The 21,771-nt window shown below is 45.6% G+C and overlaps 1 protein-coding gene and 1 long non-coding RNA gene across 11 annotated transcripts in view; both read right to left on the bottom strand.

The window, feature by feature from the left end:
* Positions 1-10,255, bottom strand: part of KIF13B (kinesin family member 13B) — a 140,140-nt gene extending 129,885 nt beyond the window's left edge. For all 4 annotated transcript variants that reach the window (XM_042803364.1, XM_042803366.1, XM_042803365.1 and 1 more), the window contains exon 1: positions 10,093-10,255. In XM_042803364.1, coding sequence (XP_042659298.1) covers positions 10,093-10,147 — 55 coding nt within the window. In that variant the 5' untranslated portion in view covers positions 10,148-10,255. The remainder of the gene's footprint in view (positions 1-10,092) is intronic.
* A 689-nt stretch (positions 10,256-10,944) lies between these two features.
* LOC122154513 lies at positions 10,945-21,365 on the bottom strand. Of its 7 annotated transcripts, none has more exons than XR_006166454.1 (6): positions 21,178-21,364; positions 20,099-20,319; positions 16,511-16,707; positions 13,440-15,074; positions 12,234-12,455; positions 10,945-11,906 (listed from the first exon to the last, which is right to left on the bottom strand). It is a non-coding gene; the product is annotated as an uncharacterized LOC122154513 (long non-coding RNA). The 7 variants fall into 7 exon arrangements; XR_006166452.1 differs by having other exon boundaries at positions 12,234-13,730; positions 14,922-15,074; XR_006166453.1 differs by having other exon boundaries at positions 12,234-15,074; positions 20,099-20,334; positions 21,178-21,365.
* Positions 21,366-21,771: the final 406 nt, after the last annotated feature.

Genomic DNA, 21,771 nt, shown 5'->3' with positions numbered 1-21,771 from the left:
ACACTGACAACCGTCCAAGGTATCCACCCAATGAAAAATGGAGTTAGATATAAAAAAAAACAGCACACAGCCATTCGCAATCAAAGTCACTGCCTGCAGACACAGGGGCCTGAACACAAACAAGCCCAGTCCTATGTTCTTACACCCCAATACTGAACCTGAAAAGTGGATACAAGTGCCGGTACCTATGAACAGGACACACCAGTCCCACCCAGCAGGCACTCTGCAGTTCCCACACGCTGTGATGGCGAGGGGCAATGGTGCATAACCTCCATGTGAGGTTCAACACCTCAGCTGAATCACCAAAATATGCTCCTGTCTAATCATGTTAATTATAATCCTCATCTTCCATCTCTGCTCCTTCCGTGTCACCTATACTTGCTCCTTCACCTCACAGCACCTTATAAACTCAGACTGAAAATCTCTCAGGCAAAGACCACAGATCTTAATTATTGCACAGCACCTTGCAGACTTCTTGCTACTGTTAAATAACACAGTAAGAGGAAGTTTCATTCACTGACTTTTTAAAAATAAATGTTATAGCCTTTTGCTAGTTGAAAATCAGCAAAGAAAGCCAAAGCTCAAGATTACTGGTCATAGAAAATACTCACATGAAACCGAAATCCTGAACAAAACTACTCCTCTGTTATTAAACTGTGCTTTTGTAGAAGGAAGAGACAGACAAGTTTCAGAAGCTAGTGTTTATTTTAATTTCTCTCCACACCCTGAAAGCCAATTTACCTATCATTAATATGCAATATATGCTTGCTTAGATGAAATTATATTCTTCATACATCCCATTTCCGACAAGCCATTTTATCTTGGTCTGGCTGGTTAGTGATTAACACTGTATATTGCAGTGACCTGCTTTTCCTCAACTATTGAAGAAGGTTTTTACATGCTACCTCCCCTATGCAAAGCATAAGGTATGCACACTCCGTATATAAGCAGTATGGTCTCCATCATTTTTTAATTCATCTCTTAAGAGAGAATGCTGATGGCAGGTTTTCCATCCATTGACTGCCCAGTGAACTCAAGGTCTTGCTAGTATTCATTAAACCTCTTTGTGAAATACCCTTAAGAAAGCACACAGACAGGATACAAGAGTTCCTTAAAGTCACATGTCCTCACAGGAAAAGAAGAAAGATTCAAAGCCAATTTCTCATGTACAACAAACTTCATCTGATAATTGTCATCACACAGGTAACGTTAAAAATCCCTCACCTAGGCATTCTGCAGATGGGACAGCAGGGTTTCAGAAGACACAGTGAACCAACCTAACAGCTATTGCCAAGAGGGAGGTCTCAGTCCTTCCTTCTGGCTACCTGGGCCTGTTGCTCACCTTCCACCACTACCGTGCTCGGCAGACTCCTCTGAAGTAACTTAAAGTCACTGACAATGGCAGAAAACTACCCAACATGAAAAATGGATGTATTCAGACACTACAGAGAGTTACATCAGCCCAGAGAAAGCTCTGAAGAACAAAGGCCATGCAAACAAGTGGGTAGACCTATACAGAGAGGAAAAGAAGAAGCAGAAGAGTGAGACCGTCTCCCAGCAAAGATGAACTTCTACATCAGCTCATGGCATCCCATGAAATAAACCCCTAAGAAACACTTCTAGTCAGCCTCTAAGCTGGGTTATGTGTCCAGACAGCCTTAAGGCTCCTTACCTCAGGTACCTTGACAAAAAACACTCACATGGCAACTCTCCTTTTAGCTCAAGAAATAGTTAAAATACTGTTTTAACCGCACATCATACACTTTCTACAAATTCTGGCTCCATTACAAAGCACGTTCTTGGACTGAGTTCTGATGTCTTTAATGCTTCCGGTAGGTTGAGAGATGAATCTTGTATTAGCCCCTACTGAAAACCGTATCATCATCATTTCCATCTCATTAAGTTTTTCATATTACTAAAGCAGGTTAGCCTTACAGACAAATTATCTTCCTGCTCTTTTGGATATGATCACACCTGGACTCCACCCTTACTTTTACTAGTTTCAATGTCTCCTAGGTAAGCTGTGTACTTGCTGTCCCTGAACAACAAGCAAAATTAGTATGCATCAAGATAAGCATGCACATCCCAGAACACCGATTACTTCATCCTGTAGTTAGGACTTATTTGTCGAGGCTTGGTATTATTTCTTTCAACTTTACAGGTGTTAGTTGTTGTTTGGGGTTTGTTTTGTTTTGGTTTTTTTTTTTTCCAGACAGCATGAAATTGAGGAAAAGTTAAAAGATGACAGAAGTGGCTAACTGTCAAACTTTGGAGATTTATCACAGTAGCTCAACAAGATTTAAAATCTCACCTATTATTATTGCTAACCTGCTTCTACCTTCAGTCATTACCAAGCAAACACAATCAACTACTCATTTGCTTCATCAAATCAAGCAACTAATCAGCTAATTGCTTTTTGAAAAATTAAAACTCAAACTCTCAACATCTTGAGAAACATTTATTGCAGGGAATGAAAGCCTCTTTCATAGTTTTGGAGTAAGAGAACTGTGACGTCCATAATAAAAGGGTAACACATATCTTAAGACACTTACCCATATTTACATTTCATAGCTGTAGAAGCGTTAAGCAAAGCTGGGCTGAGTGCAAAAATAATTGTGAAGTCGTGCATCCAAGCAACTCAGAGAGTCTCTTGGATGACTTTTTATTTTCCTTGTGAAACTGGAAGGTGGGGCTTGAAGGAGGCCACTCTCCTTCCCATTTCCCTTGATTTTTCAAATCCTCACAAAAGTTTTCCAAGACAAGAAAAGCTGGGATTCCAGCAATGCAGATGTTAGCTGAAACCACACTCATGTAAATCCTGATCAACTATGCCTTTGATAAAAGCCTTATGGGTATTATAAAAAAAGAATTCATACCACCCATACACACCTTGGGCTCTTTTGCTAGCCTAAGAAATTCAGTGCATTTCAAACAGGGTAGAAAAGTCAGTAAAGCAAGAGAGAACAGAAAAAGTAAAACCAGGAGCAGCGTACCACCGCGTGCAGTGGTGGATTCAGCAGGCACTGGTACACTCCCAACAACAGGTAGGAGTTTACATTCCCTCTGTAATAGCAGTCACACCTCTGGTAATCATAAACTCGGAAGATTTTCCACAACAGCGTTAGGAAACACTAGCAAAGGTGCAACTTTAAAATGTACTAAACGGGTTTGGGGCAGAAACAAAGAGTGTATGTGAATCCTGGAGGAAGGGGAGAGGAGAAGTACTTTGTAAAATGTCAGATGTTTTCAACTCTGGGAAATCTCTATCTTCGTTTATGGATCAGTTACGGATCCGTCTTCCTAGATTAGCTGCAACTAGTGACAACAGTGGTGGGATAATGATGCACCCAACTCGCGCTAGCAGGGTGCGGAATCAAACCCAGCTGCACTGGGGGTAAAACAAAAAACATCTGAACTGCCATGCGTGATACTGGAACTTTTTCAGGCACTACCCCAAAAAGTCATCCCACCTTTAAGGTTGGTATTTCAGAACCAATCAAAATGATCCTAATAGATAGTTTTTACAGAGCAGTTCAAAATAATCTTAAAATGAAAGGTGATATAATAAGTTTGTCTCCAATTTATTAAGCTAGTGGTTGGGACCGTGGTATCATAATGGCTTCCAGTACAACAGCCATGGTAACTAAAAACTCTTTTAGACCTTACTTGACCTTTCATATTTTCCTCTTTATATACTCAATTTTTCACAGTCTACAAGATGATTTAAGGGAAAACATTTCCCAATTCATCAAGAGCCTTTATTTCATTATAAAATTTTCCATCAGATTTCAAATTAAGAAATTAGTTCCTGATGGTTGACAGTTTTTCAGCCCTTTCAAATACCATTTCATCCTAAACCCCACTGAAACAAAGATGTGAACCTGGTGTTATAACACAGGTCAAATAAAATTTATGAGATTCCTCCTGGTTCCACTGCCAGGCTTTGGGCAGCTGCACCTGCAGAGACACCTAAGGGCCCCTTGGCAATAGGACATTAGGCTCCATAGTGTCACTGGGAACCAGCACGGCTGCTCTTGTAGTTTCAGAAAAGCTAACTGAAGTATAGAAAATAAAATGTGAAAGGTTTGAAGTGCACATACTAAGCTCATAAGCCAAAATTGGCCCCAAATACAAAAGCTCAAAATAATCTCCTGCAAAGACTGACACGATAGAAATTTTGTATTTTAAATTGCCAGTAGATTTTCAGGAGATTAACATTCCCTTGAAGGTTAGAACTGGAATGTTGTGGCCTGAGCCTTCAATTGCATTGAGTAAGAAATTAGAGTTGGTTTCTTGTAACTTTCTTGGTCTAAAAAAGCAGATGGCAATAACACTGAGAAACATTTACATAGTAACTTAAAAATATTTAAAAGTTCATTTATCACACAGATTAAATGAATGCTACCTAAAAACCCCCCAGAGGCTCTTGTTTGTTCTTTTTGGGTTTGTTTTAAAAAGAAATCTGAAAGCAAGTTCGAAACACAACAGGTCCTCCTCTCTCTGCCAAAGTTTGTTGCCTTACAGTGATTTTTGTCTTTGCCCTTTGCTACATAGAAGCCAGCACAAATAAGGGAAAAACTGACTATACAAGAGAGTGTGAAAATACCTTACGTCTAAATGACAAAGCTAAGATCTTAAATGGAAAAAACACAGTGTAATAGCACTATCAGGGCATTAATTATAAGACGTAACAACTGATATATTCTGGACAAAAATTCAATAATTTGACTTGTCCCTTAAGTCTACCAACATGAAGCCTACACAGGCATCTTTCAAGCTTCTCTGCTATATATATGAACTACACAAATATAATTCATTAAATTTTCAGTTTGCAGCAATCCAAGATCATTAAATATGTATGAGTGCATCTGGAAGGGCACACAATACTATCTAATCTTGATGAGGAGGTGTAAGTCAACTCAAACTCATGAGCACGCTGAACGCAAGCAAGCTCTCCTCACGCGTTAACACTACATTGTCCAAATGGCAAAAAAATGTATTCTGTCTTCTGCTGTTCCATTTTCTGCAAGAAAAGAACTCGCCAAACAGCCTTGGTAAAGGCACGCCATGTACCTGGACATTAACTTTACAGTCAGTTCTGCTGCTGCATGCACCACTCAGCTCATGGAGGCTAAGTAAATAAATCAGTCTGGTGACTTTCTGATGCAGCAAATAGCTCTGAGGAAGTTAAACACAAAACTCTCCGCTGCTGCTTTATTTCAGGCTTCAAAGTTAACAAGGACGAAATGCAATAGTGTTTGCTCTGCCACCAGCCACCCAAAGGCCAAGGCAGAACTGTTCACAGCATCTGTATCTGATCTTCTGTTGACTTCAGGAGAAGCAAGCAAATGTGAAACCAGAGCAGCAAGGTAATCTCATACTGCACTTTAGGCTAGCTCTAAAGATGGAATTAGCACAAGAATTGTTTGCCTTTGTGGCATCCACATTGGACTGACTGGTAGTCTCACCAGAGACTTTGGCTGTGGGGAGTAAGAAGATTGCCTCACTGAAGAACACAAGATGAAACACTAACTCTACGTGCCATACCCATTTGTCACCGTATCTCTAGGTTAATCCTGCTCATCCCACAAACAGTATTTTATAGGTTATCAACAATCACCAGGAAATTTTAAAAACTCTACGCACTCATATATGACAAGGATAATGATGAAGAAAAGTCTTGTGTTTTGCATATTGCTATCAGGATACATTAGGTGCTGTATTCATTTACTCTAATACCATAATTAGTCTTGTAAGACTGCTTGCACAAACTCCAATTTATAGATAAATTGTTGCTGTTGTAAATCTCCAATGGGGAAAAAACAAAACAAAACAAAGACACGGGAACAATCCTCACCTCCTCCCCCCAAACCAAAACCATTTCAAGCGACTGGAAAAGCAACCTCCTCCAAAGAGAAGGAAGACATAAAATTAGCACCTAAGACCATGGTCAGAAGCTTGCACAGATACAGGAGCAAGTTCCTTCCTTACAAGCACTGGAGACAGAATCTTCATCAAAGCACGAAGAGTTCCCTGTATGAGCACAGAAACTAGCCTGGATGAATATATACATTAACATAATAGACACCTGAATGTATATTTAGAGGCCATCTAGGTATTTAAACTGGAAGCTATGGGTCTTATACCACAATCCTACGAACAGTTTCATCTGGCAGCACTGCCAGCAGACAGGCTGTAGTCACACACTACTTACACTGAACCTGGCACATCCACACCACCACTCCCCACCTGAGCTGTGTAATGCCACCACTGATACTTCTATTGCTCCTCAATAACTCAGACAAAGCACTAAACACATATTTTTTTGCAGTTAGTTTCCTGCTTTTCTTGTTCAGACAGAAAAGCATTAACCCAAGTGAGATGTAGCAACACAACAGCAGTAGTTTTGACTGGCTTCAGCTATACCCTTGATCATAAGTCATATTCTTTTAGTACTGATAAAAGATGTTATATTTTAATTAACACTACACTGAATTGATTCAAAGGCACAGGGAAACACAAGGACTTAAACATACTTATGGAATGCCTGTACATCAGTATCACTCAAAAACAAAATATTCAGTAAAACAAATCTTAATTAAGAAGCCTCCAGCTGTCTTTTGCTTTGCTTCATGGTACGGCTTAAGCTTTGCATGGCCTTTACCTGAAATAAAATTAATACCTGCTAAGCGAAGTCAAACACTGACAATATTGGTAAAAGAAAATCCACTGCAAGTCTAAAATACAACAGCAAAAGAACGTACTGATTGTAATCAAAAACCCATCTGAAAAAGCAGTGCACAAGGAAATATTTTTGTGAATGACGACACAAAGAAAACAGAGCACTAAGAGTCTTACCTAACAAAACAGCACTGAATTATTTAATTCATAATAGCATGCTAATCAAGACCCCAGTTTGCAAAGTAGGAAGTATGCAAAAAAAGAAGTCACAATTGCTACCTAGCAGAGCCTACAACTTTAGATGTGATGCTGCAAGTGTACTGACGTAGCAGTAGTTTTATAAAAGCATGGCTTCCATACACAGCTTGTAGGATTGGTGTCTAATTTGAAGCAAGATGCAAAAAAGTAACCTAGTTGCATAAAAAAAAGTAACCTACGCACAATTATGAATGCTCCCCCTTGCTGCTAAAAATCAGTATTATAAGCTTAGTTTGTAGACTGCCACTTTGCATGAGAATGAAGCACGACACTCAGTACTATCACCTTGAAATGCGAGTACTATGAATAACCAACTATTTGATATAGAAATCCCTCCAACATCCACGCAAGGAACCTATTATACTTTTATGAGCTGTATAAATTAGTAATAGTTAAACATACCACTTTTATTAACCTAATAAACCCTCGCCTTAAGAAATTCATAATTCAAACACCAAAGACAACCACCACCACTGTAAGTAAACACTGAGAATATTTCAAAGCTTAAATTTCAACAGTTATAACCATCTGACAGGTTTGCAATTTTAAGCCCTTCGTTGCAGAGGGAAGGAAAGAACATTACTTGTGATCCTGAAGAAAACAAATACTTGCTTCAGGTCCAAAGCCCTAGAACTTCATACAAATACTACTCAGAACAAAGTGCATATTAGAGAGCTTCTAAGAAAGCTGCCTCTTGCCTCAAAGCCTATTAAAAAAAACAAAGCCACAGAAGTCCTACAAGTGAATGACTCCTCAGAAAATCGGTTACACAAATTCTTAAATGTAACATCAAGTAGGTAAGAAAAATACTAGGCTTCATATCACTGTTTCTGTAAATTCTAGGAGCATCAGAAATACTGCATGGAGGTGTCAGTTGTTTAGAACTGACCAAAACATCTGGACTGTGACAAATAATCCATTAAAAAAAAAAAAAAAAAAAACGTTCCGGGACACTTTGTTTCAGGGAGAGAAAAAGACATTGATCTTTTAGGCTAGACTTACATGGATTTAGGTATCACTCACAAAGTAAGAGTTTGTTTTAATAGCTGCAAAGCAGTTCTTAACAGAGAGGAGGTACATCCAGACTGCCAAGCTATGTGCCAGGAGCGTGGGCTTCAGCTCCCTCTTGTCTCTGAGGAACAGCAAGGACTGATACTCAAACATCCCTCACTCCTGGATGAGCCTCCAAACAACCAGGCTGCAGTCATCCTCTCTATTCCATAACATTTTTAAGTTTATGCAGAATAAAATAGCTCAAATAACAAGATACACTCTCCCATTCTCCCAGATTTGTGCAGCTTGCTGTTAGGATATTCCCCAGCAAGGCAGAAGCTTCAAACAGAGGTACTGTCCTAAATCTATAATTTTCCATCATTTTTTTCCCCTTTTTTTCTACCACTTCTTCCCCACATATATTTTCTGTGGAACTCAGTCCTTAACTGCAAACAGCTTGAAGACCACTACATGTGCATGAACTCGGGGCTGAATATACGTAGAATATACACCAGGAAGGAGACGTGCATTATTCATCCTTGGAGATTCAAAACTTGAATGAACAAGGCCCTGTGCAACCTTGCCTAATTTGACCTGCTCTGAGCAGCGAGTTGGACTAGAGAACTCCAGAGGTCCCTTCCAACCTGAATTCTTGTATAATCCCATGGGTAAAGAGCACTACAGAGTCAGAAGATGTCTGGGTCACAGCCAAGGAAATGACCTATGACAGGAAAGGGACGTGAGCAAGAGGAAAGCCCATGTCTATCACTGAAACAAGGCACCACCTTTCAGCTCCTTTCCATCCCAGCTCCCACCAAGTCCATCACACTGTCACTCAGTCTCCTCCAAGCAATTCTCCACAAGGATGGGTCCCTCGTCAGTTTTGAGAACTGCTACCTGAAATTTAACAAAATGCAGATTTTGGTCAAAATATCCTCGATTGCCCTAACCCAAGACTCAACTCCATCTCCTCTGTTTTGGACATGGGACTTGATAGCTCTTGTGAACTCAGTTTGACATTCCCCTGCTTTTATTTTAAAAGGTATGGAAATACTGTAGTCAATACTTTAACCTTTTTTTTTTCTTATTATTTATTGAAAGGAATTTAAAAGTTACTTTGCTTCAGATCACATAGAAGATAAAGGGTTTTCCCCTTCCGCCACCCCTTACCTTTTGCTTCAGCTATTAAACTGACTTCACTTGATTCCCTTTCCCCAAAAGGAATTATTGGCATAGTTCTGTGAGAATGTGGGAGAAAAAAACCTACCCTACACATTTCTTGGATTTTTGCCTTCTTCACCTTTTCATTTCTTGGCTAAATTTGACTTTTCATACTTGCTTCCTCATCATCTAGAGCAAGTTTTTCTAATTAAGTAACAAACATTTAAAGAGATGCCCAGTCCATGGTCTGATTAACATAACCCTTAGGCAAGTTTCGCTGAGGGGAAAAAAACAAAACACCAACCTAACAACAACAACAACAAAATATTCTCTGCTTCCTCTTCCATCTTTTCTTGTTTGTTTTTGTTTCTTTTGTCCTTACAGTGCCTCTGTCATCTGGTTAACTCCGTCCCACTCAATCACCACGGGATAACGAGCGAGGTTACAGAGCTGAGGGCTGAATGAGCACAGGAGAAAACACAGAAAGAGAGGTATTTTTCCCCAAACCCCCAGAAAGCAGGAAGAAGGAAGAGCTCTCCCAGCAGGAAACAGGGCACAGCCCGGCTGTAAGGCAGGTGCAAGAGGTGTGGAGAGCGGTGTACCCCGGGTGGGGGGGGAGATAGACGGAAAAAAAAAAAAAGCCATAAAACAAGGCGAGTTTAGGAAAACGGTGTCAGGAGAGGGTAGCGAAGATAGCTGCTTTGTGAGAGCTGCTCGGCTACGCCCCCCCAACCTACCTGTACCTGCACACGGAGGTGTAATAAATAATTAAATATACCTATACACACTCCCCCCCCCCCCCCCCCCCCCCCCGACACATACACCTATAAACACGCCCCCGCGACGGGTCACGCGCACCTCGACACCCACACCTGCCCCTACAGACACCCATGAGGACCGGCACCCCCCGGCCTCCCGCCCCGCTCTGCCCCTCGGGCCCGCTCCCCTCACACCAGCGCCGGGGAGCGGGGGAGTGTCACTGAGGGAGGAAAGTCTCACCTCGCCGGTTCATGGGGCGGACGCGCACCGCCACCTTCACTTTGGAGTCCCCCATCGCGCTGCTCCAACCTCCTCCCCGGCTCCTTCGTCCCTCCTCGGCTTCCGTTTACGGAGGGACAACCGGCGGGGCGGGGAGGAGGGCGGAGCGGGGCGGGAGGGGGTGTCAAACCGGGGGGAGGGGGGGGGCGGAGGAAGGGAGGCACCGTGTGTGACCGACGTCCGGCTGGACTACAGATCCCAGCGTGCAGCGCCGCCCACCCCGCCGCTCCGGGGAGGCGGGCAGCGAGGCGCGATGCCCGCTGGGAGTTGTAGTCCTTTCCGCGCCCGTCTCCTGGCGGGACAGCATTGCATGCTGGGATATGTGGTCCGCTAGCATAGACGAGTTTCGTGAGGGGGCGAGCCCCAAATGGCGTTTGTGGGTTGTGTCGCGCTGACAGAGAAGGGGGGTCTCAGGCTCACCCCAGGTCCTGCCACACATCACCAGAGTGGCTGTGGGCCAGCCCTGTCCCACCTCAGTCTGTGCTGCCTGTGCCTCGGGCCCTTTTTGAGGGAATACTGCGATATATCGCAGCATCGCCGCTGCGACCCAAAACCTCACCTCGCCGCAAGATGTTCTCTGGGAGTCACAAAGCAAGGCGGCATTGCTCTGCTGGTCCGTGGGGTTTCTGTCCGTTAGAAATCACGTCACGCCGAGGATCACGAACCGTAACCCAACGTAAAGACCGTGGGGTTAGATGATGGCTGGGTCTGGCTTCGCAGAGCAACCTCTGATACGCCGCCGTCAACACACTTTGCAGTTTGCTTAATGAAGGCGGTTCATTAATAGAGCTCAACAGTAATAATCGGAGACAGTTGGAACAATATTACAATTTATTCCCATTAGACGGCTCGGCTGCTCAACCGCAGCTACTGATCTCAGAGACCGAGAATGAAACTATAATGCGAAGATGCAAAAAAAGAAATCTCATTTAAATGGTCATGGTTGAAAGCCCTTGCAGCTGCTATTTTAGATCAAAACAAAGATTCTCTCTGTGTTATTTTGAAAGGCCAGATTTCAGCAAGGACAGGGGGAAAGAAAAAAAAAAAAAAAACAAAACAGCAAACCAACCAATTCAGAATTGTAATCCTTTGGGCCTTCAACATCGAATGAGATTTTATGGCATAAATAAATAAAGAACACATTTCCAAGTGGTTTTGAGATAAGATTTTAGAAGGTAGCTCTTCTTGCCCAGAAGAATTGCACTCAATATCTATCATTTCATGCCTGCTTGACCTGAGGAATATCTTGTCAAGGCAGAGAGAAAACAAATATTAAATTGGTATTTAAGTAACACTGGGATTAAAGTCCATGTTCTTAAGAGCATCCCAAGTGAGCATGAGAGTTAAGAAGATGTCTTAGAGTTAAAAAAAAAAAAAAAAGAAAGAAAAAATAACAGCAGGTCAGATCAAACAGGGTGGCAAAAGCTTTAAACAACATTTTTTTGTGCATAGCAGCAGAAAGTAGCAGCTCCTGGGTATGCCACGCTTGCAGCTCAGCCCCACAGCCCCGTGTTGTGGTGGGGTTCTTGTTGGGAGAGGGGAGGACCTGCTTTCAGCCCGCACAGTTGGTTCTTGCACTTGTGGACTTGAGGATCCAATTACAGGATGAAACCGGGCTTTGAACTTCTTGTGGTATTTTCCAGCCGGGGCCTCAGCAAACCGCACCAGCGTCTTCTGAAACCGAGTACTTTGCAATGGAGATAAATATAATCCCCGCTTTACAGCTGGGCATGATGAGCCGCAAGTGGAGGGTGATGTTTTTTCTGTTGAGTCACCTGGAATACAATTTAAATAAGTGGGATGAAACCTGCCAGATGTGCATACTGCTGGGGATAGCAGGTGTCACCCAAATCCAGCCCTTCCTCCTGCATCTTCTCCTCTGATATTAGTTATCATTGGTCTCTCTGTTATATGTAAAATTAAATAGTAAATCTTGTGGGGAAAGGATTGCAGACCAGCTTTTCATTTGATAGAAAGAGGGGCCAGCATGTTTTAAGTGCCATATACATGGACAATAACAAGTGAAAGCATCCAATTCTTGCAAGCTTTGCTTCAGTTTTCTACTTGGGATGAAGAATTTATTTTAAAATCTGAAAACTCACCCTTTCAACCTTTCTTCCATTCTAATTGCCAAAGAGAAACCAGATTCGCACGTGATCGTTGCTACGTTCTGCAAACTTCTCTGAAGACGGAGACATCCTCGGAGGCCAAAGAACCATCCTCAGCTTCAACGTCGGGTTTTATCGGGGCTCTGGGAAGGCAATGACTTCTCATGGCTCTGCAGTCTTGCCTCTGGACATTTCCTTTATGCGAGCCCCTGCCTCCTGCAATGAATTACAGTAATGCAACTTATCTTGCACCGGGCACAAGCTACCTCAGTGTAATTACCCCACTGTGAATTCCTCGGCAAGCCCTTTCCCTGGCTCAGAGTTTCACAATCTGTGGGAAGCATCTCCCTGGAGGGGCACAGCTTGGAGGGAGGATATTGTTTCCATTCACAGCACTGGAACATGCTAATTATTCTGGGAGGAAAGGGGGGGTGGGGTGGGGGGGGTGGCAGCTTTCACTTGGGAGGGACAGGCTGGGCAAATAGTTTGTGAAACGCCAACTTAACCCCATCTTGTAGGGAATTGTCTGCAGCTCTTTTCCCCCTTCCTAGTTACTGTAATGAGGGCCTGACTTCCCAGATTAGCTCTGGCTATTTAAATGCTAATTTAATTAACAAAACATCCGGGGGGGGGGGGGGGGGGGGGGGGAAGCATTACTTGTCCCTCCCATTCATTTATCGAATTTCTGAATGCAACACTATTTTCATCAGGTTGAGGAGCTACAGTCATTGCTACACCCACCTGGTCATAGCAGGGATTAAAGCAGTGATGTGGAGGAGAGAAAAAGAGGGCCTCCGTCTCATTTTTTTATAAGCAACTGAATTTCATTGGTTTTGTTTAGAAGTAACCAAGTCAAAACAGTTTAATGTGTCCCACATAACTGGGATGGCTGGGGTGTGTGTATCACCAGGACCCAAGGGAAGAAGATGGCTTTTGTTTTTATTTAGGTGAAGGTATGAATGGTTTGGATCTCGGATCTTCTAGATAGAACTGTATCTCAGGGCAAGCCAGAAAACATGACAGTCTTTTGGAAGTCTTCTTCCAGTCCATAACAAGTAACAAATCAATTGTATTTTAAATATTTTTTTTCATTTGTTAGACTGCGTATCAAAAGAGACGCATCAATTATGAATTTGCAGTAGACCTACTTTCTGCCCATAAATCATTCAGGTGTTGGAAAACTAAAACAGAGGATCTTACTAGTGTTTAGTTAGTTGTATGCAAACTCTTAAGGGGTCCACTTCTGCAAGAAGCTGAGCACCAACTGGGACAGTCCCAGTCAGAGACTGGGAGGCATTCAGGGCAGCCAGCAGCACTTTAGCATCTTCAGTGATCAGGTTCTCAGCACAAAAATATTTGGCGAAACAGTTTAAAAACAAGACCTGTTGCTGTTTTGCATTTTTCATAGATTGTTGTTTTGGCCAGTCCCAGGAGTAAAGAGTTTTATTCTGGTACGATAAGTTTGCCTTCAGGTTTATCTTGCTTTTCAGTCTGGAGATACAAATATATAAATGTAGTAGAAATTTATAGGTACGTAGAAGCGAAAACAGAAGATAGATTTGTTATAAATTTCTTTCAACTATAATCAAGAAAGCAAGCACCAAGGGAAATTGGTATTAAGAACAGGTCAAGAAATCTGGATAAAAGAGAAATTCAATTTATCCAAATCAGTTGTCAAAACTCTGCTTGATATCAAAATGTTGTCTGCTTTTTGTTTTTTGTTGTTTGTTTGGTTTTTTTTTTTTTTTAAAAGGAATTGCTGAAATTTCTCAGCCAACACTTTGCGCAAATGTACAGGTTTGGGAGACTCACATTCATTTTAGCAAGGCACTTTCTGTGCTCCATTATTTTAATAGGAACTTCCTATAATCAAAGGATTGATTGTTCCCTGGGTCATTCGTGACTCTGAATTTCACTGATCCTGGCATGAACTTTTGAAGGTATTTGAGTGTGGCCTCCTAGTCTCAGTGTGAAAAGTATTCACGGCCAAATAAATGAACTCTCGAAGTCTTCTTGCGGCACTAGATTATAACAGATTAAAACCCGAACCACACTTTTTATAGACAGCCCCCTCTTTTTAAAAGTTATTCCAGAGTTCAAAGTCCTGGTCATAAATCTCATGGCATTATAGGACATGTATTACCCAGAGGAAAGCACAAATCAATAGCCAGACCCCGATGTCTCCATAAACCCCATATGTGCCCTGTTTATAGCAGTGAAATTTCTTACACTTTGGCTGGGGTGCTTCTCCCATACAGTGGGATTTCAGTACAAATTCATACTTCTGGCAGCAACGCAAGGCCAGGCAATATTAGCAAATTTTGTGCTGGTAGGATGAGGTTCCTGATGAGTATTTTCTCATTGACTAAAAATTTCTATTATTCTTATCAGCTGTTCAGTTTGCTGATACAGAGTGTTTCAGAGCAACTGGTTTTACCAGCCGTGTTACATTTTCTTTGAGAGTTTCTTTCCTCAGGTAAAGACTCCACACTGGATTTCCTTTGTTTGAAAGGAAAATAGATTTTCTGTCTTTGGAGAAAATGGAGAATCTCTGAAGAACTTGAAAAATACAAAATTAGCGGGAGAGCGTTTCTAGCAGTTGTAAGACAAGTTTGTAGTTCTATAAAAGCAAAAATCCCAACACAATGGCAATTACGGGTACTCTGATGAACGCATATTTACCGAGCTGTGTAATGTTTCCCGCGTTTATCTCCTAGTACTTCTGAGATACATGAATGGTCAGGGCTGAACTGCCTTGACTTCAAAGGTTGGAATATTTTACAGCTTCATCTGCTGAATCATGTTGGTTTTGCTCCACTTCTGCAGAGGCGCCGCCTGCAAAAGCCACATTTTTTTGCTTTTCTGCCCATCCACACCTTGTCTCTTCTTCACCTTCCCTCTTCCCCAGAAGCTGTACAGCTTCAGAGCATGTCCTGGTAATCCAGACACCGACAGACACTGGCCAAGATCCTAATCCAAACCCAGATCTAAATTATCCAGCTGCATTTACACTAATAATAATAATAATAATAATAATAAAAAAACCCTAATGTGTTTTGCCTATGTTTAGCAAATAACACCGCAGGCTAAATTGCCAGCTCCAGATACCCCCAGATTTAACGAGTTGGTAATTTGATGTTGAAACTTGGGAAATTTTGATAAATGGGGATGCTGCTGTCAGTGCCGGGAGCTGTAGAATTTATGGATGAAATGGGATTTTATCAGCGACGACCAAAAATTCCTTTCTGACTCTATAGGCAAGAGTGACGCCCGGTGGCTACGGAGCAAAATAAAATCAGGTCTAATTGTAATGGTCCCCTTTCCTGTCCTTCCTTATTTATTGATTTTCCCCTGCTGCTTTTAAGGAAAGAGCTGGGGACAAGCAAGGACTTCTACCCGCCCTCGCAGCATGAGCACCCATTGCCTGGTGGCACCCATTCCCCTGGACCAGCTCCTTTGGGGTGAAAGTGGGAGAGCAAAGGGGTGCTGGCAACTCTCCCATGGCTCCTAAAATGCTGCAGCCAAGCATGGAGACACAGATGTGGTCCTGGCACCCTGAATTTGGGCAGAGGATTTCCACTGATCTTGCCACAACCCTTATGTGGCCCTTCCCAGGGTTTGTCTACGCTCAGGGCTTGCGCTCGTTAGGACACGAGATGGGATTTCTTTTATCCATATTTCAGCTAAAATGGCAGCAAACTCATTAGCACAGGTTATCAGAGAGAAGTAAATACCGGGGGCCTCCTTTTTGCTTTGTGCCTACTACGTAGTGCTTATCATACAGTATAGATTATGTGACAAAAAGAATGAAACAGCATTTTGACTACTACTGTCTACGTAACCCTAAACCCTAATACCTTCAGCTAAGCGGTTATTGATGGGTATTATGAATGGTTAACTACCTGAAGGAAAGTGTTCAAAAAAAAAAAAAAAGGAGTAATCTTTGCCGAAGGGCTAAAAATGTACTTTATTTGGACTTTAATTTGGACTTACTAGAAATGAAAATGGAAATGCCCAGGTAATTACCTCACTCACTGAGCTGTGGCTTTAATAAATGTCAAGTGTTGGGAGTGTACTGCTAAAAGCTGGTGTCATGGGCCTCTGCTGGAAACGTGCCCATTGAACAAACAAACCAGTTTGGCTCCTAAATCAAAAGTCCCCGTGGTATTTCTGTATGGGTGAGCATTGACATTAGATGTTCCCTAAGGTACCTATCCATATCTCAATGTGTTATAAAGAGGGAACTCAACCTGAGGTCTGGGTCTGCTTACTGGGAAAATGAAGCCCAGCTCTGATACTTAGACCTTGCTTCTGTCTCTGCTTCCAGACCTCCGCTTCACTGGTGTACATGATACCTGGATTTAGGAGCTCACTGGTGCGGTTTCCAATTGAAAACATGGAGCGGGGAAGGATTGTTGAAGGGACAGATTGAGGTACTCTGGTCCTTCACTCATGGATGCCTGCAAAACTAAGAAAACACAAAAATATTTTCTCTTAAAATTTGGGAATACCTCTCCCGATTGCGAATAACTGGGATGGGAAGGAGCATCGGGTTTGTGCCGGTAAGTTTTCTGAGTTTTCAGAAAGGCAAAGAACCACGTTATTACGAGTGAAGAGCATGAAGGAGAGCTTGTTGCACAGCACAAGGCCATCGCAACCAGAGAAGCAAGGAGCAGTGTGTAGCTGCCAGAAATACCAAGCCACCTCTTCCAACACCCCTCAGCTCAAAGGCCCATCTCTTTGCAGAGACATCCTCTTGCCCAGAGCTGCATTGTACAGCATACGGCCTCCCGCTTGCCTTGAGGAGATGTCTCTTAAGAGGCTCTTCCACAGTCAGCTTCACAGCCACACTGTTGCTCCTAATATTCATCACATGCGGGATCAAAAAATTACGTCTGCAGAAAGTTGCTCCAGAACAAAATGTCATTCAATCATAGAGTGGTTTGGGTTGGAAGGGACCTCAGAGATCACCCAGTCCCAACCCCCCTGCCCCGGGCAGGGCCCCCTTCCCCCAGCCCAGGGGGCTCCCAGCCCCGTCCAACCTGGCCTTGAACCCTTCCAGGGAGGGGGCAGCCACAGCTGCTCTGGGCAACTTGTGCCAGCGCCTCACTGCCCTCACAGTAAAGAATTTCTTCCTTACATCTAATCGAAATCTACCCCCTTTCAGTTTAAAACTGTTGCTCCTTGTCCTCTTGCAACAGACCCTATTAAAATGTCTCTCTGCATCTTTCTTATAAGCCCCCTTTAAGTACTGAAAGGCGGCAATAAGGTCTCCCCAAGAGCTTTCCCTTCTCCAGGCTGAACCACCCCAAACCTTTCATCATGGGAAAGGTGTTTAATCCCTCTGATTATTTCTGTGGCCTCCTCTGGCCCTGCTCAAGCAGGTCAGTGTCCTTCTGATGTCAGGGGCCCCAGGCTGGCCCCAGCACTGCAGGGGGGTCTCCCCAGAGCGGAGCAGAGGGGGAGAATCCCCTCCCTGGCCCTGCTGCCCCCCCTGCTCTGGCTGCAGCCCAGAACACGGGTGGCTTTCTGGGCTGCGAGCAGACATTGCCGGGTCATGTCCAGCTTTTCATCCACCAGTACTCCCAAGTCCTTCTCTGTGGGGCTGCTCTCAATCCACTCATCCCCCAGCCTGTATTGTTACTGGGGATTGCCCTGACCCATGTGCAGGACCTTGCATTTGGCCTTGTTGATCTCCAAGAGGTTCACATGGGCCCACTTCTTAAGCTTGTCCAGGTCCCTCTGGAAGGCATGCCTTCCCTCAGGTGAGGCAACTGCACCACTCAGTTTGGTGTCATTCACTAATTTGATGAGGGTGCACTCAATCCCACTGTCTATGTCATTGGTGAAGACATGAAATAGTACTGGTCCCAGTACAAACCCTTTAGGGACACCACTCCTTACTGGTTTCCCCCTGGACATTGAGCCATTGACCATAACTCTTAACTCAACTCTTTTGTTAACCCTTTCCCTCTGCATGAAGAGCAGTCAAAGCTACTGGGGGCGGGACAGAACACGGGGAGCCCCAACATTCCTTGCCAGGCAACACTCAAACAGAATCCACAGGACATAAGTGACCATGGCACTGCCAGCTCTGCAGCACACACTGTGCGGCCCTGGGGCTCCTCCGATGGCCCAGCTACTGCAGCCATTCCTCTTCCCCAAAACCTTCTACACCAGAGGTGAGGACTAACCCTGACCCCGACAGCCCCGGGACTCGCTCTGGGGAAATTCAGAGCCCTTTCTCCGTTGCGCCTCTCCCTTCTCCTTCTCAGTCCCCTCATGCGCCCTCCTGTCCCGGCTTGGGATGTGATCACCAGTGAGTGCTCATGTCTCTCTGTCAGGATCAACCTGCCCAGTAAATATAATTTATAGATAATTCCCCAATCTCTTGGAGCCATCTCTCCCATTTCACCACCACATGGACAATCGTCCCTGCCACAAGCTCCCCACTCACCCGGCACAGAGCAGGGGGATGTCTGTGCTCAGGGCTGGCTCAGGGGGTGCCCCAGGAGATTCCTCCAGGTCCTCACCCCTGCACATCTCCCTCTCACCTCTGCAGGTCTGCAGATGGCTCCAAGCAGCAGCTGCTTCAACCCCCATGTCTCCCACTCGGAGTGGACGAGCACCAACCTGCCTCCAGCTGCCACCTTTGTCACCGGCCACAGCGTTGCTTCCCGGCCAGGTGCTGCCCTGTGGGGACCCCCGGGCTGCGGCTCCCCCCGGCCTGGGCAGAGCAATGGGCCCCCCAGAGCCAAGCTGAGCTGTCCTGCCCCACAACTGTCAGGGCAGAGCAGCGGCCTCAGCCCGTCCAGTGCTGCCACCGTCCCTCCGCAGCCACCACCACGTCGAGGGACAGTACACGCACCATGGCCTGTCCAGCAGAGCCAACCGCTGGCGGCACCCCCAGGCAGTGGCAGCCACCCAGGCAACAATATCCCCATGGTTAAGGACATCCTCCCAGGTGTTGACATCTCCCTGGCGAGTGATGTCCCCATGGATGAGGACATCCTCCCAGGTGTTGACATCTCCCTGGCGAGTGATGTCCCCATGGATGAGGACATCCTCCCAGGTGTTGATATCTCCCTGGCGAGTGATGTCCCCATGGATGAGGACATCCTCCCAGGATGTGACATCTCCCTGGCGAGTGATGTCCCCATGGATGAGGGCACCCCCCTGGGTGGTAACATCTCCCCCAGCCACTCTGCTGCCCTCCACGTCCAAGCCATCAGGGACCCCGGGGTGATTCCAGCCGGTGACGTTGTGCTGCCTGAGGTGGTGCTGCTGGAAGAGGCTATGAGGCACTTGGATTGCTCCCTGGGGGCAAGGGGGGGATCAGCCGGGACGATTCCAGCAGCGTCCCCGTGCCCGTGGACACCGGTGGCACTAGTGGCTCCATCCCCCAGCGCAGGATCAGCTCGCTGTGGCTGCCCGAGAAGATGCTCCCCAATGACTCGTGTCCCCAAGGCCTCCAAAGCCACCTTGAGCAGGGAGCACTTAACTCCCATCAGGATGAGGGCTGAGGATCCACGGCAGGACGTGGGGACAGACCTGCCACCCCCTCAGGGCAGTGTGTCCCGGCACGACACCAGCCGGGAGAAGCGAGCGGAGAAGCGAGCGGAGAAGCAAGGGGAGAAGCGAGCGGAGAAGCGAGGGGAGAAGCGGCAAAATGGCTCCCGGCCAGAAAATGGCGGCAAGCGCAAGGCCCCTGCAGCCAGTGCTGGGGCGGGGGGTGGGACTGGGCCTGTTGCGGGGAACGGGTGGGTTTGGGGAGGGGGGAGGGTGTGTTGACGATGTAGTAGCTTTGGTAGTGCGTGTTTTGTTCTCAGTTTTTCCATTAAAAGCCATTTATCCAGAACCTGTCCGTGCCTCACTGACGTCCTCCAGGCAGGTGACATCCGTAGCTCTTCCCTCGTCCTCTAATGCCGTCACTCCATCATGGAAGGCCGCTGGATTAGTCGGGCACGATTTGCCCTCGGCGAAGCCACGCTGGCTGTCTCTAAAGCGGCTGCTGAGCTGTTGTCATTCCATTTTCTAGCTCTGCAGTCACCAGTTGTGAGGCATTCATGACTCTCGGCCGCTATGAATTTACAAACTGGCAAAAATGAGCTCTCTAAAGTAGAAACATCCTTCCCAGTAAACTGCCCTGGCATTTTATCGGAATCTGTTTTAGTTTTCCTGCTCTGTGCTGAAATCCTGTAAATTCTTCACCATTGCTTCTGCCACTGTTAGTGCTACTGGTCCCCAGAAATGTTCCAGCTCCCTCTTGCCTGAAATCGCTTTTGAATTCACTCCCTGCTGTAACATCGCAAACCGATTTGCCGCACACTCTATCTCCTACAACATTTCTTAAGTAAGCACCTTACAACTGGCCTTTTTTGACATGCCAAGCTAATAGCTACTGTTTCATTTTGCATTTCTCATAGTACCAGGGAATGTGAAATACTATTTTTAATATATTGCTGCCTATCCTCACTTTCTGCATTAGTTTCACAGATTTTCAGTATACTTCTTTCACTATTTCTTTTCGTCACCAGATTTTCTGCAGAATAGCCCTCTGCCAAAGTTTGTTGCCTTACAGTGATTTTTGTCTTTGCCCTTTGCTACATAGAAGCCAGCACAAATAAGGGAAAAACTGACTATACAAGAGAGTGTGAAAATACCTTACGTCTAAATGACAAAACTAAGATCTTCATAAAGATTAATTAATAAATAAATATACCTATACACACTTCCCCCCCACCCCCCCCCCGACACATACACCTATAAACACGCCCCCGCGACGGGTCACGCGCACCTCGACACCCACACCTGCCCCTACAGACACCCATGAGGACCGGCACCCCCCGGCCTCCCGCCCCGCTCTGCCCCTCGGGCCCGCTCCCCTCACACCAGCGCCGGGGAGCGGGGGAGTGTCACTGAGGGAGGAAAGTCTCACCTCGCCGGTTCGTGGGGCGGACGCGCACCGCCACCTTCACTTTGGAGTCCCCCATCGCGCTGCTCCAACCTCCTCCCCGGCTCCTTCGTCCCTCCTCGGCTTCCGTTTACGGAGGGACAACCGGCGGGGCGGGGAGGAGGGCGGAGCGGGGCGGGAGGGGGTGTCAAACCGGGGGGAGGGGGGGGGCGGAGGAAGGGAGGCACCGTGTGTGACCGACGTCCGGCTGGACTACAGATCCCAGCGTGCAGCGCCGCCCACCCCGCCGCTCCGGGGAGGCGGGCAGCGAGGCGCGATGCCCGCTGGGAGTTGTAGTCCTTTCCGCGCCCGTCTCCTGGCGGGACAGCATTGCATGCTGGGATATGTGGTCCGCTAGCATAGACGAGTTTCGTGAGGGGGCGAGCCCCAAATGGCGTTTGTGGGTTGTGTCGCGCTGACAGAGAAGGGGGGTCTCAGGCTCACCCCAGGTCCTGCCACACATCACCAGAGTGGCTGTGGGCCAGCCCTGTCCCACCTCAGTCTGTGCTGCCTGTGCCTCGGGCCCTTTTTGAGGGAATACTGCGATATATCGCAGCATCGCCGCTGCGACCCAAAACC

Source organism: Tyto alba, unplaced genomic scaffold (assembly GCF_018691265.1).
Source record: "Tyto alba isolate M040663 unplaced genomic scaffold, T.alba_DEE_v4.0 Super-Scaffold_40, whole genome shotgun sequence".
NCBI lineage: Eukaryota > Metazoa > Chordata > Aves > Strigiformes > Tytonidae > Tyto > Tyto alba.
Note: the sequence above shows the minus strand (reverse complement) of the source record. Positions and strands in the feature narration are given on the sequence as shown.